This window comes from Thalassophryne amazonica, chromosome 3, assembly GCF_902500255.1.
Source record: "Thalassophryne amazonica chromosome 3, fThaAma1.1, whole genome shotgun sequence".
Taxonomy (NCBI): Eukaryota; Metazoa; Chordata; class Actinopteri; order Batrachoidiformes; family Batrachoididae; genus Thalassophryne; species Thalassophryne amazonica.
In genome coordinates, this window is record NC_047105.1 from 38246896 (window position 1) to 38263146 (window position 16251).

Sequence of the window (16251 nt, forward strand, 5' to 3'; positions counted from 1 at the left end):
ATTGCTATAAATGTTACATTTTGCCATAACTTTACATGTGCATCCTCCCTATCTTCCATTTTCATTTCACTGTTTTTGTTTCACAGTATTGGAATTTATAGTGTATATTTTATGCTGTTCTCACTTCATCAGTGCTATATGTATACTCTTTATTCAGTAGATGAGTCACTTGTAATTTATTGCCTCATAAAACTGGTTTCATGAAATTTACTGTGATGGCTGCTAATAGTTGTCCAGTGAATTACACCCTTCTTTCTGTGAAGAAATTTAAGAAAAAGAAAATAATCAGGAACATTGATGGTTTGTGGGGAGAAGGGGGAGGTCCATATTGGAGGAATGAGACATTTGAAGACTAATATCAAAGTGAAACATGATGAAAATGTAATGACAATCATAAACAGTGGACGTAATTTCATCACAACCCTGCATGTGATCTGTTCCCTGTCTGTGTCTTATGTCCTTATCTTAGGTGCCATTGTGGTCTGTCCCCTGTCCGAGTCTTATCTGTTCGTTAGTTTTACACCATTTAGCCAGAGTTTAGTCTTGAGTTCCATGTTATTATTCTGCCTTTCTACCTTGATTTTGCACATAGTTACTTTGTGGTTTGCCTTTAGTTTGATTGTTTTTTATGGTGTGTTTTAGGTTCAACTCACCCCTAGTGTTCTTTGTGGTTAGTTTCACTCTGTCTCTGACAGTCCCAGTGTGTGTTTGTAGGTGTGTCTCTGTCACCAGTTCTCCCTCACAGCTGTTTCATAGTCCCTATCACACCACCTGTCACTTGTCTTTGTGCCACTATTTAAATTTGTCCTCAGTTGCTGCGTTTTTCTGGTTCATTGTGTTCCTGCCAGTTTAGTTTTCCTATATTGTTCATGTCTGCTTGCCCTGGTGTTGCTGCTGACTCTCATCCTGCGCTCCTGCCTGTTTGGACTGCTCTTTACCTTTGGACTCATCAGCATATGGTAAATAAATCAATATAAATGTAAATAAATCATATGTAAATAATTGTTTTTCCTCTATACCTGTCTGGACACTGTCTGCACTTTGGGTTCAGTCCTGCTACACCCTAATGCTGCATTTACACATAACGGCAACAAGTCACGAATGCCACGAAGTACACATTCTTGGCCGCTGATCACGAATGTGATGATTCGGGGCAGAGGCGTCATGTGTCCTCAGGAACTGCTGCAACCTGTTACCACACGTTACGATTAGTGGCACGTGTTGCTGGAGAATTACCAGGAATCATTACACATGGTCAAGAATAGTGTTCTGTGTTGTTGCGCGCTATTGCGCGTAACAGCGCATCGTTAAGTTCTGTCACATTGTGAAAGAGGTGAATTGTCTCCACACACACCCATATTCATCCAACCGAATTCAGATCGCTCCAGTTTTTCAGAAGAACTTTGTGACTGCATGCGTAGTTGGGCTCTGTGCAATGGAGTGGCACAGAGAGGAGGAGGAGGAGACGGACAGAGCCAGATGTGTAGCTTCATGCGGCATCAGGCACATGCAGCAGGTGGAACACCTGCAGGAGCGCGCTGAAGAGCACTGAAATTAGACTTTTAGCCGACTTGGTGTCAGCAATCAAACTGAATGCGATGCAGCAGGGTTTAATTGTGCGCACAGTTCTTCCTCCACAGGACTGGAGGAGGTGCAGAGATGTCTGGCTGCACATGAGTCTCCTCTTGCTCCTCTGGTTGCTCAGACTCGTTCTCCCGTTACAACAGCAGGTGGAACACCTGCAGGAGCATCCTGAGGAGCTTCAGCAGGAACCATGGAACGACATTTGGAGCCGAGTTTAATTGTGCGCACATGACAGAAAACTGATTCGTCGTGGCGCGCAGTGAAATGTGACGCCGCGTTATAAGTCATGTCAAAACTTGACAGTTTCCGTGTCACTTCGTAATAACGCGTGACAGTTTGGGCTCCAAGAACCATCACAGGAACCACTACGAATGTTGTCACGTTCTATTAAGGATCAATACTCATCAAGACGGATAAATACGCTCAGTTGCGACCTCCACGACGTGAGACAAAATGAGGGTGATGTGTGACATTCGTGGACGATTTTTTTGACAGGCAAAAACACGCTCCACGAATATCAAGAATATCACGCACCAACACGCACTATTAAGAAAACTATTCAGATGCGTTAAGTCACATTAAGAATGTCAGGAATGTGTCACGAATGACAGAAAAATGACATTCGTAACGCGTCTTGGTTAACATATAAACCCTTTTGATTCTCCTTACTGTGAATGTACAAGTACAAAGTTATCAATACACAATGATCACATTGGATTTTGATTTTGTATTACAAACAAACAAACAAACAAAAAACAAAACAAAACAAAAAAGAACTTACCTGGCCAGGCTTGGCGTCTTCACAGATGGAGGCTTCATAAGGTGTGGCAAGTTCAGGAGGATTATCATTTACATCCAAAATACGAATACTCACAGCTGAATGAGAAGCCATGGTGTGATTATCTGTGGGAGAGAAAATAAGTAAATATATTAATCAATTCTGTCTCATTTTGAACCATACAGTGTAAAATATGATAGTGGCAGTGTCACGTATTGCATAAGAATTGCTTGACATGTAAAACAGGCCAAATCCATAACATATAACAACATATAATAAAGACAGACAGGCCTTGTTGCTAACTGTAGGATCCTGATGGCATTGAAGGACATGACTGCTTTATTAACCAAACAATAAACCATGGAAAAGACACTGGGTTACTACTTCAAACAGTCCTTTAATGCTGCTTGCCTCAATGTGGAAGGTTAGGTTCACATGGAAACAATTTTTGACAGGGAAATGGACAGATAATTTAACTTTGTGACCAAGTGCTTTAAACCAAGGCCTCTTTGAATTTTGGCCCCTTATCTACACTCAACAAAAATATAAACGCAACACTTTTGGTTTTGCTCCCATTTTGTATGAGATGAACTCAAAGATCTAAAACTTTTTCCACATACACAATATCACCATTTCCCGCAAATATTGTTCACAAACCAGTCTAAATCTGTGATAGTGAGCACTTCTCCTTTGCTGAGATAATCCATCCCACCTCACAGGTGTGCCATATCAAGATGCTGATTAGACACCATGATTAGTGCACAGGTGTGCCTTAGACTGCCCACAATAAAAGGCCACTCTGAAAGGTGCAGTTTTGTTTTATTGGGGGGGGGGGATACCAGTCAGTATCTGCTGTGACCACCATTTGCCTCATGCAGTGCAACACATCTCCTTCGCATAGTGTTGATCAGGTTGTCAATTGTGGCCTGTGGAATGTTGGTCCACTCCTCTTCAATGGCTGTGCAAAGTTGCTGGATATTGGCAGGAACTGGTACACGCTGTCGTATACGCCGGTCCAGAGCATCCCAAACATGCTCAATGGGTGACATGTCCGGTGAGTATGCCGGCCATGCAAGAACTGGGACATTTTCAGCTTCCAAGAATTGTGTACAGATCCTTGCAACATGGGGCCGTGCATTATCCTGCTGCAACATGAGGTGATGTTCTTGGATGTATGGCACAACAATGGGCCTCTGGATCTCGTCATGGTATCTCTGTGCATTCAAAAACGCCAGCGAATGTGAGCATTTGCCCACTCAAGTCGGTTACGACAACGAACTGGAGTCAGGTCGAAACCCCGATGAGGATGACGAGCATGCAGATGAGCTTCCCTGAGACAGTTTCTGACAGTTTGTGCAGAAATTCTTTGGTTATGCAAACCGATTGTTTCAGCAGCTGTCCGAGTGGCTGGTCTCAGATGATCTTGGAGGTGAACATGCTGGATGTGGAGGTCCTGGGCTGGTGTGGTTACACATGGTCTGCGGTTGTGAGGCTGGTTGGATGTTCTGCCAAATTCTCTGAAACACCTTTGGAGACGGCTTATGGTAGAGAAATGAACATTCAATACACGAGCAACAGCTCTGGTTGACATTCCTGCTGTCAGCATGCCAATTGCACGCTCCCTCAAATCTTGCGACATCTGTGGCATTGTGCAGTGTGATAAAACTGCACCTTTCAGAGTGGCAGTCTAAGGCACACCTGTGAGATGGGATGGATTATCTCAGCAAAGGGGAAGTGCTCACTATCAGTGTAATTCACACTTGCTGGAACCCCTATGTAGAGTGAAAATAAGATGACAGGGTTTTCTATATATTATCAATATTGGTGTTCAAGATATATTATCAAATCTTAATGTCTTCACTTTGATGTACTCTCTGTGATCATGTGTTTGATGCTTTTCTCTATTTTTCATATATACCTATATGCATGTGTGAGAGTTCATGTACCATTATTCCTTTAAATAATTACTTATTGTCAAAGCAATCATATACACTGAATGGCTCAAGTGATCATTAAAACTGTCAAACGAGAAAGTGAGCAGATGATCTTTGGCTTAGTCAACGTGCAGACTGTTTTGCTAGAATGTGCAGACTGTTTTGCTAGGGTCATGTTTTTGCTAAGCGCAGATGTGCACCTTTAATTAATGGTTCAGCCTTGAGGAAAGCGCATTGTAACCGGAACACCGGTTCAGGAATGGACATTATTATGGGATGCTTAGGAGACTGAGGGCTCAAAGCCATAACAGTTTTCATATCAATGTGAGACCAGACTTTGTGTCTTTCCATTGTTTTGTGATATTGTCACTCCTATATGCTGTATGTAACTATATTCAATAAAAAGGAGAAGCAAATGGGCGGGGCCTTCAGAGCAAATGACAGTTCTTGCTGAAGGAGCTCCTCGTTTGTCCTCTCCTGATCAGGAAAAGAAATTCAGTGTCTCTTGCATGATCATTTTCTGTGTGTGTGTGTAAACTGGGTTGTTCTTTCCAGGTCCAACTCTGAACAACTCTGACACAGGACCAAAGTTTAGATTTTTGTCACTCAGTTCCTGCCATTTAGTAATGAGGCTGCAATTTGGCTGTTTAGTCGTTTGAGTGTGAGAACCACAACTTAGTATAAAGACAATAAATAAATTATTTGGATAAAATTAGAAACCTAATGATATGATTTTATTTAATGTGTCATTTCAAACTACAACCTCAAATCAGGAAAACTTGGGATCATATTGACAATGCAATCAACAACAACAACAAAAATAAAATACAGAAAAAACAAACAAACGTTGATTTATATTTCATTGCAGAGTATAAATCCAAGATACTTCATGTTTTGTGTAGTCCATGTCATTTCATTTGTAAATGTAATACATCTATTCCAGCATCTCAGGCCTGCAACACATGGTAACTGGTAAAATACATTCCCCATCAACACTTCACCTTGTCCTTATTATTCATGCATTTCAGTTTTTTTAGGTACTTCATAGGTAGGTGTAGCGCATGGCCTCGATTCACCCTAATTAAATAAATACATTAATGCTGTCTCAACAAAAACCTGAGTTTTGAACTCCAGACAGAGACAGTGTCTTCACTCTCAGCTGAGAAATTCCTAAGTCAGTTGGTGATCTTAAGATAAGCTTGGAGACATCCCCCATGGGCCAACATTGGGCTTCACAGCAAAACAGAAATGTAATTCAAAGTTCTTCAAAGGGGAGCCCTTGCCTTTATATCAGTGAATTTTCGGTTACTATGAATTACATGACATTATAATTGCTTCACATCAGAATCTGAGTTTCTCCAGGCCAGGAGAACCCAAATTTTACGACTTCACCCGAGGCCAGAACCTCTCCACACTGTCAGAAGACCTTCCCCATGATAACACGTGGCCATAAAACTTTGTCTTGACAATCAGCTATTATCTTTAGGTCTAAGTAAAGAAAGACATTCTTTTAAAATAAAAGAATTGCATCAGTATTCTTTTATTCATATATAAAGACCTCTAATGAGTTTGTATTGATTAATCAAACAAAATGCTTTGCATATAATCATTCCATTTTATTGACATGTGTTCCTTGTGTGTTTTAGTGTGATCTTTCTGCATTATCAATATGTTGATGGTGAAATATTCTGTTTATCCAAAGGATGTGTTTAAGTGACGATCAATGATGTGTATCCGTTCGAGTGTCTTAGAACAATATTATACCAAAATAGTTAATGTGTTTAAATAGTTGAATCATTTGGGTCTGCCCTGTGAAAACATGAAGTTTTCTGTGAGGTTACACACCCTTAATGGGCGGAGTTTGGTGACGTCAGTCCCCCTTAAAAAGCTAGAACAGAGTGCTGCTCTGCCTCTCTCTTCCGCTTCTTGCAACTCTCCTCCTTTCTTTGAAACAATTATTTTTGGGTCAACAAAGCCCCATGCTAAGCTAACCTAGCTGAAGCTACCACGTGGCATTCGTTCGTTGTTTTATTCTTGTCTCAATTTTTGAGAATTTTAACCTGACGCTTTAAGGTGCGTCAAGTCTTTTAAATTTTTAAGAGAATTTCTGATCTGAACCTTTCAAAAGAATAGTGAATTTACAGAAAAGTGACTATCCTTTTCTGTCGGCTATTTTTCCAACGCTCTTAAAGTTTATCTTTTTTTCTAAATTCACGAAAACTTTTAATCTGGCTCCAACAAATTTTTGAAAGCTACTAGAAACCATTCTCAACAAACGCCTTCCACCTCTGGGGTCCAGCAGCTGACGACGGAGCTGATTTCAAACCTGACTGCAAGCAGCCACCCTGTCTGTAAAACCAGCCGACACAAGCCATTGGGATCACCCGAGGAGACTACTGAGTTAACCCCTGACCCAAGTGAGCATGCTGCAGAACCTACGTCAACGACGGACAGATGGATCATCTGAACCACCTTTTCAGTGGACCAGCAAAGTGACCTAGTAAAGGTACCAGAAAAAGGGTTTGTTGTTAATGGATACAAAGTGGCTCCTCCTTAATATTCTTCTTCTTTTTAAACATATTCATATGTTTGTTTAATAATTTTCTTAAAATTAATTGGCTTCAAATTTCATCATTAAATTCTAATCAGATTTATTTACTTAAAGTCTTTAAGCTTCATCCCTCTTTCATTCACGTCTCATGAGTTAAGCAAATTGTGTCCATAAATTAACTTATTTAATCACTGTCCACAAAAATGCCAGTAAACTGTTCATTTCTTGTATAATTGTAAATAAACTGTAAATATTTCTGCTGTGGTTCATTTTGTGTTCAGAAGAAAACCTTTGGTCAATCGTATCGTGGAATTCAGACTTTCAGACCAGAGACTGATTAATTCAATTGAGACTGATTAATTTGAGACTGATAAATTAATGAATGTTTAAATTAAAGTACCTATGCTTCAAATAGGTGGTGCCCCGAATAAATTAAAAATTAAATAGTAAGTCCCTTCAGCTGCTCACTTGTTTGCACTTGGGGTCGCCAGAGCAAATCCAAGGTGGATCTGCATGTTGAATTGGCACAGCTTTTATGCTGGATGCCCTTCCTGACGCAACTCCACATTACATGGAGAAATGTGGCAGGGGTGGGATTTGAACCCGGAACCTTCTGAACTGAAACTAAGCGCATTAACCACTTGGCCACCACCCCTGCTAAATTAAAAATTAAATAATAATTATTAAACCATAAAATTGTTAATTATTTTGGTGACCCATTAAATGAGTCCTAAGCCAATCTAATTCAATTTGGGAGTTTAACTACTTATTCACTACATTTTATTCTGGTGCTCCTGTGTGAGGCCCGAATATTTGTTACATTATTATGGTCCCCCGTTGCAAGGCAATGTAATATTTGCTACATTATTCTGGCGCTCCCGTGTGAGGCCGAATTCAGCATTGACCATTTGTTTCTGTGACTGACACAAATTAACCCCTCATGAGACGTTCCTAAAAACCTTTCTCTGAATGAAACAAAGCCACAAAATTTAAATTTCTATGAATCAATCAATCAATCAATCAACTTTTTTCTTATATAGCGCTGAATGAATTAAGCGTTTATTTATATCATTTAATGCATGAAAATTTATTAAGGCCTTTGACAAAAGTATTTATTGTGCGACTTTTCCACATAATTACGTTTCGTTCAGACTTAAGTTTATTTCTGCGACTGTCCAGAAATTAAACCACTGATTCTGATGCTACTGAATAACAGATTAACTATGTCTTTACCAGTTAAAAGCTGTTATTTTTCCCAAAGCTACAAAATAACACTGATTAACTGCGTCTTTTCCACTTAAAAGCTGTTATTTTAAATACAGATTCAAAAATAACACTGATTAACTGCATCTTTTCCAGTTAAAAACATTGTTTAATTGCGTCTTTGCCACTTAAATGCTTTATTTTTACCCACATTTAAATGTGTTGTTTAAAGTTCAAAGACTTCTGTTGTGCTCTGAGCAAGTTTAATTATTTAAATGTTTTGTGGACGGACATGTCTAAACTTTTATTGTGAAAGCAGGCTGTGCTACTAACTGCCAAGTAGCTTCCAACAAAATAGCCGCTGGTTTAACACAAAACTGAATTATTTTTCTCCTAAAAATCTCATCTTTCACCGAGCTGAAGAAGCGACTCCATGATTTCCGACCACTGATAAGCACAGCCTGGTAAAAGTGCGCTAGACAAAGCCACGCCAAAACAAATTAGCCACTAACGTGCTACCTAACAAACTTTAAAATAAGAAACGATTAAATTCATCAGCGTAAACTAACCTCCATCAATTGAATAAAAGGCCACAACAAGAAGCGTTGAGTCCGCTTACCAATTTTAAATTTATAACACGTTAAAATTTACAAGTTAGCACAACAGCACATGGGCCAAGCTAAGCCAAGCTCAACTGGCACTGCTAACTCACTTGGAAAAACCTCAGAAAGTAACAAAGTTCCCGTTGAAGTACATTGTAAAAATTGCAGCGCTTAAGCACAGTCGTAGACAGGACCAGAAGAACAGCCAGAAGATAGTTTCCAAAATTTATTTCTTCTTAAGCAGAGTCGAATAAAGGTCGCCTGGAACCGCGAGCAAAACTGGAAACGAGTGGGGGGAACTCCTCCCGCCTCCTTTCTTCTCCTTGACTCTCCAAAGCCTTTTGAGCAGTGATCCCACATATAGGTGGTGGACCACAGTGCATCCTATTTGGCTCCAAAAAGATTAAGCCAAATTTGTAAATACTTGACGAGCTTTCTGTTGTGAATAATTGACACTGATCAATTAAACTTATTTCTTTGTTAACAATTTTTAATCACTTTTAAACTGATTAAGCTGGTACAATCCTGATTCCAATTGGAAAATGTGTTAGTGATTAACTCCTTCACTTTAATAAACTGAGATAACACATCTCTAAAATCAAATTCATTTGTATTCTGATTCATGACAATTGTCTAATTTTTAATTTTTACTGTTTGTAATTTTCCAAACTAATTCTTTGACTTAAACTAATTCTGCTTTCAGCATTGAAGTAATCATATGATGAAATTGGTTATTACCTAAAGCCAATATTTTAATTGAAACAATTCAACAACTGAATTAATAAATTCTTAATTTCTTAATCAAATTCAAAGAAACTTTTATTAACTAAAAACACAAATTTTTCAAACCTTTAATTTAACTAATTCATTAAGAGGTGATGTTCAGACACTGCTAATTAAAGGAAACACTCCTTTTCCTTTTCAGATTTCAAAATCTCTTTTGAAACAAATTTGAAAATCGCTTACAGCGAAACAATTTCTCCGTACTTAACTGTAACAGGTATTTTGTAAATAATTGTGCATCTTTTGTTAACTTGATAATCTTATCTCATCAGGAAATTGAAAATGCCGTTGTCTTCCGTGATGAAGTCACGTGCGCGCAGTGGCTCCAAAGCTTCCAGCCACACTGATTCAGACGATTCAATCACGCAGGTACTATTCAATCTAACCGCAGAGTTATTACCTGGATTTGCCAGCGACTTAATCTGTTATGCAAAAGAAGGTAAGCACAGAAATATCTGAACTCTACCGCCAAGCTTTGAACAAAGCTCAAAAGGGAAACAACTTAGCTGAAATGCTAGGAAGATTAGCCTTAACTGCTTTTACCAAACTGAAGCAAGCTGAATCTCTGTTATCACAGTCTGTTTCTCAGTTCCAGGAACAGAAGGAGGAGAACCAGTAACTTGATGAGACTGAAAGATCTTTGATCCTTGCTGAACATCGCATCAAAGATGAAAAGGTAACCATCACAGTACTCAGTGATGAGGTCTGTGCCCTGGAAGAAACTACCAGTGAACGTGACGAGACAATCACTGACTTACATGATGAACTCAAGCAGGCAAAACGAGACCAAAACATGGAGACAAATTCTGGCCCTTCAAATCAAAGGACCAGGAACTTTGCAAACAACTTACTGACACAGACTTTTGTCTGACTGAAATGCACCAACAGCTGGAGCTCAAGAGAGAAGAAGTGTTCTCAGTAAGACGAGACCTGGAAATTCTTGCATGAAACACTTCAGACAGCTGCATGACTTTGACCACAAATACCTGGAGAGAGAAAAACTCCAATTCCTCTCCACAGGTACACACAGAGAACTTTTTCCACCTCCCTTCACGGAAACAGGCTTGTGTCCTCCGGAAAACTTTGACAGGTATCGTGAGACTCTTGAAAGCTCACCTCACGATCCCCCTCCACACACTCAGCCTCTTTCAGTTCTCACCGATCGAGAACTTGATAAGATCGCACGGCACATAACTCGCTTTGAGCCAAATCCTGATGGCTCCCTGGACACTGGTGCTTACTTGAACGACATCAAATATTCTCTCAGAAGATTTCCTCAAGCAACCAGTGACAACTTTATCTATCTTGTCAGAAGAACTTATAGCCGCGAGGTTAGCAGGTTCATTGAATGCCAACCTGAAGCGGTAAGACAAGACATTCAAGAGCTTTGTATGGCACTGGAGAAAGAATTCTCCGATCACACAGCTCAGACAGGCTTAGCAGCTGCCCTGAAAGTCAAACAGGGGAGAAAAGAATCTCCTCACCTGTATTACAAACGTCTGCTGTGTGCATACGTTGGTACATGCAATGAGCCAGGCATGGATGAAGATCTCAACTTCAAAACCTTGTTTGTTGAAAACCTTCACCCTGCCACAGTTTTCACCTTGGAATCCTTCGGGACCTCAAGGAAGCTAACATTCAATATTTGCATGATCTGGCTTTCAAAGGATTCAGAAAGCAACATAAAAGAGACTCTAAAGACACTGTACATCATTCAGTTTTGAGTGTTAACACTCAACTGTCAGCCCTTGAGCTCAAAGGCACCCCCCTGTAGTCCACCTAAGCTCAACACAGGCTTTACACCAAGCTCTCCTAAACGGAAGCAGAAATTCACTCGAAACACACCAAGCATTCAAAATGGACTACATCCACAACGGCCGTGGTCCCCCCAAAATGCTCACTACTGTGGATCAAAGATTTTTCCAAACTCAAAAACACAACATGGACTGTTTGCACCCAGATGTTGGGAGAAACCCACAAGTTGGGAAAGACAAACTGATAACCAACACCAAAGCAGGACTTCCACTGCAGATGAACAATATTTTTTACATTATTATGGTCCCCCGTTGCGAGGTAATGCAATATTTGCTACATAGGTCATGTGTGTATCCCGTCAATGTTTGTGGTCGTGGAGTTCTGGTTCTCACCATCTGTCCTCTACCTGGGTCTTTTTGTATGTTTTCGGTATTTATTCTTGGTTCATCAGTTCTTTAGGTTGTCATTTGTGTTTACACTCTATTCTATTTTGAGTTCCATATTCATTGTTGGCATTTGCCTCACAAATTGTTTAATCCATGTTTGAGTGTTAATCATTTTCATATTGTCTTTTTGTTGCAGCTTTGGTTTTGTATTTGGTGTGTACTTCATGTTCTGGTTTTACATTTATTGATTTGATTATATTTCCATGTTCTGTCAAATGTGTTTGTCTAATTGTGTTCTCACATGGTTCAGTGTTTCCATTTCTGTTTGATCTTTGCATCTGCTGTCAATTAGCTCAGTTTCTTTATAAGCCGCACCTGGAGTTTGCTGGTCGATTGCAACAGTTATGCATTAGTTATAATTAGGGATGTCCCGACCCGATCACGTGATCGGAAATCGGGCCCGATCACGTGTTTCAGACTTGATCGAAATCGGACGTTGCATCCCGATCAGGAATCCGATATAGATTTTATCCTCATTATTTTGATCAGCGCTATTTCAAGCTCATTATTGCAGATTAATGGGGCTTTCACGCGTCGGAAGCGTCAGAGGTGTCAAGAACCGGTCTAAAAAGCATTATTTTCAATGAGACGTGTTGCTTATTAGAGCCGTCAGAAGCATCGCGTCAAAAGCCGAACTAAAGCAACGCTTCTGACGGGAGCGCACTTTGCCGCTTGTCGGCAGGCTGACGTGGTCAAAGTTCAACCCAATCATTTTTTTAAAAATGTTATTTTTTTTTTTTATTGAACAAAAGAAAAAACATAAATTCAACCCAATCCAACTTTCAATGCTCTGAGCTGTGACGTAGCTTCGCGCTGTCCAATAGGAACGACACGTCGAGCCAAAACATGGAAGACTAGTGGCAGAAATCACTGATCTGTACAAAACAGGAGCAGTTTTCTGAAGAAAAATCCTTGGAAATGTTTTGTTGTTGTTGTTTGTTACCTCAAAATTTCTGATTACTGTTTTAAAAAAGTTTAGAACACTTGTAATTAAAATAGCTAAATCAATAAATGTTTCTTTAGAAACCTTTCATCTGTAAATTAAAACCACCTGTTATTTCAGATTAGATAATTTCTTGTTTAACATAAGGAACCTTGGACATTTATTTTTAGGCAAATAAAATAACATGGACATTTGTACATTTTTTAAGTCTAGTAGATTATTACTTGATTGTTCAAGCTACCTCAAGGAGAAGTGCACTGTTAAGTGATAAATACTAAAATAAGGTGATTAAAATGAAAATATTATATATTTAGCATTTGTTCATTGTTCATTCAGTTTTTTAAAGTATCGGATCGGGACTCTGTATCGGCAGATACTCAAAATCAGATGACTTGGAATCCGGATCGGGGCCAAAAAAACCTGATCGGGACATCCCTAGTTATAATATTATGCCGTCTCTTCCATGTTCTCCGTTTGTGTTTTTGTGTCATCATACCCTGCTGCGTTCTTGCTTTATGTTAGTCTATTTGCTTCTGGAACCGCCCTGCTGTTCACCGCACTGTCACCTGGTCTGTACCTTTTTTGTATGCACACCCCAGTTCTGGTATGTTCGATTGTGTGTCACTTTTGATCATTAAAGCACTGTGGTTTTTGCATTGACACTTCTGTGTCCTGACTGCTTGCTTTTGGGGTTCAATTTGACTCTGCTCCGACACTAATCGTAACAGAATTTCAGTGTGTCAACACCTGTGATCTCTCATCTGTCAGATGCACTGTCTCATGAGCCATCATTCATCAATAGCTGATATAACCACATGAACAAAGGATTACTTTGGGACATCTTTGTCAAGTAATAACACATAATGACATTTACAAATGCCACTTAAAATGTTACTGTGTAAAAAAGAAGCCTTATGTTAACCTTGTCCAGAAGTGAAGTTGACTTCTCTGAGCTCAGAGGCATCTGTGTTGGACCATCACACACTGGAACCGTGTATTGTGGTCAGACAAATTTTTGGAAGAAGACACCATGTGTGAGAGATCAACGATGAAAAGGAATGTCTAGACTGCTGTCAGCAGCAAGTCCAAAAGCCAGAGTCCATCACTGCATGGGGTTCTGCCAGCGGCCTTAGCAAAGTTAAGTTACACTTCTGTGATGGCAACATTAATGCAGAAAAGTACATTGAGATTTTAGAGCAACATATGCTGCCTTCAAGACAACATCTTTTTCAGGGATGTCTATAAATTTTTCAACAACACAATGCAAATCCATATTCTGTACACATTACAAAGGCAAGGCTGTGGAAGAATATGGTATAGATACTGGACTCTCTTGCCCGCAGTCCTGACATGTCCCCAATAGAGAACATGTGGAGAATTTTAAAATGAAATCTGCAACAACGATGACCCTATACTGTTGCACACCTTAAGCTGTGTTTGCAAGAAGAGTGGAAAAAAAAAATAACCTGAAATGCTTTGCTTGGTATTCTCAGTGCCTTCTGCTGTGTGAAGGAATGGCAACATTACACAGCTGTAAATGCTTTAGTGTCCCAAATTTTTGGAATGTGCTGCAGGGCTTAAATGCAGAAAATTATGTATATTCACAAATGAAGTGAAGCTGACCAGTAAAACATGAAAGATCTTGGGTTTATACTGTCTGCAATGAAATAAAAATCAAAGTAAATGTAAGAGTTACTGATGTTGTCTGTTTGCTTTTGCATTTCTGTACATTCTAAACTATTTCTGATGAGGGGTTGTAAAAATAATAGAAAAAAAAAAAAACTATAACATACGCTCAAGACATTTGTTCTAATAGGCCAGAATGTAAATATGGGAGAAGAGAAGATTATGCAATTAGTACAACCAAACTCTTCTTCCAATTAGTTTCTCACTTCAACTTCAACTTAATTCTCATCCTTAATCATATGATAATGTCTTTTGGAGTTTTCATTTTACTCATAAAACACTATGTACAGTACACCAGGGAGCTTGAGGCCTATAGACTGCAATCGAGAGAGCATTATTTCTGTGTTAAATGAGCCATCAGGATGGCTCAAGTGTTGGTCCAGTTATCGTGGTTAATTAATGTACACAGCCTATGAATAAAATAGTTTAATAGTACATTATGCAGCTGTCAATGCCCAGTTAGAAAAATTACATTAAAAAAAGCAAACGACATTCTCACTTTTATGGGCATGCATGCTGGGAGCTTAGAATGCTCAAAACTGTGACAAATTGGTATAGTGCAGCAGATAACTGAAACAATCATGCAAATGGTGATAAAAGCATCAAATTCGGCAGAAATACTCATTAGACACGCCTCTTTTGAAAAAAACGATTGGCCGCATGACTTTTCAATCGGTGGCCAGGTAGGGGTCAATTGAAGAATTACACAAAGGTCAAAATTAAAAGATGCTCCAATCATAGTGAAAAATATTCCACATTATTTGCCTGATTATAAAGATTCCAAAAAGGTATAGTTTGGACTATATGTGACTGAATTCTATGGAACTACGTGATAAAAACAGCAAGAATGGTGACAAAGGTCAGTTTCATTTTGTACAGGGGTCAAAAGTTAAAGTTGCTTCAATTTTGGTAAAAAGTGATGCAAATTATTGGTTGAGCTAATAGGATTAATAAATGGAATAGTTTTGACAGTGCTGAATGCTTGGTCTCCAAAGTAAAACTCAAACAAGGTCTACGTCTATTGGAATCTATGACATGTGACATATGTTACCCCGTAACGTGATAAGCAAGGATGATACATGGTCCAAACTATTCCTTTTTAAAACTATGTTAACTCAACTAGTAATTTGTATCACCTTTTACCAAAATTGGAGTAACTTTAACTTTTGACCCCTGTACAAACCGACACTGACCTTTGTCACCATTCTTGCTGTATTTATCCCATAACTCCATAGAATTCAGTGGCAGACCATCCAAACCATACCTTTTTGGAATCTTTATGATCAGGCAAATAATATGGCATAGGTTTCAATATGATTGGAGCATCTTTTAATTTTGACTGTGTAATTCTTCAATTGACCTCTACCTCTACCAACTGAAAATTCAAGTGGCCAATTGTTTTGTTTTTTTTTCAAAAGAGGATTGTTCTGCCACATTTGATGCTTTTATCACCATTTGCAGGATTCCGCTCTAAATATTCTCTTATCTGCCTAGTATGGGAACGTCACGGTTTATCGCAAATGTGATCGAGCATGCAGTTTGATGACATAATGCTCTGGCTTGTACCATGCAGTGTGCGTGCAAACAAAATAAATTCAAAAATTATATTCAAGTCATGTCATCACCTTGGTGTCTGTGTAACTGTGTTTGTGTTTGTCTATGTATGTATGTACAGCCCAGGAAGGTACGGAGCTGGGCTGCTAATATGAAGACCTGGGTTTGATTCCCAGTCACAATACTTGTCGGTGTTCTTGGACAAGACACTTCAGTGAAATTCATGGTGATCATCTTGTATGTATTCAAATTAAAAGAGCACATAATGACGATAAACTCATATTTGGTGAACTCTGATACAACAGATCAATCCCAAAAACAATTTGGTTTAGTTTGTGCAGTGGTGGGCACAGCTAACCAAAAGGTTAGCTTTGATAAACGGAAATCCGCTAACTGCAAAGGTAACTTTTATAAAGCTAAACTGATAAATCC

General features: G+C 39.1%; 1 protein-coding gene across 1 annotated transcript in view; it reads right to left on the bottom strand.

Moving 5' to 3' along the window:
* The window catches only part of LOC117506558 (cadherin-22-like), a 766928-nt gene that overhangs the window by 137883 nt on the left and 612794 nt on the right, over nt 1-16251 (bottom strand). The window contains exon 10 of the mRNA XM_034166074.1: nt 2366-2487. Within this exon, the coding sequence (XP_034021965.1) occupies nt 2366-2487 (122 nt within the window). The remainder of the gene's footprint in view (nt 1-2365; nt 2488-16251) is intronic.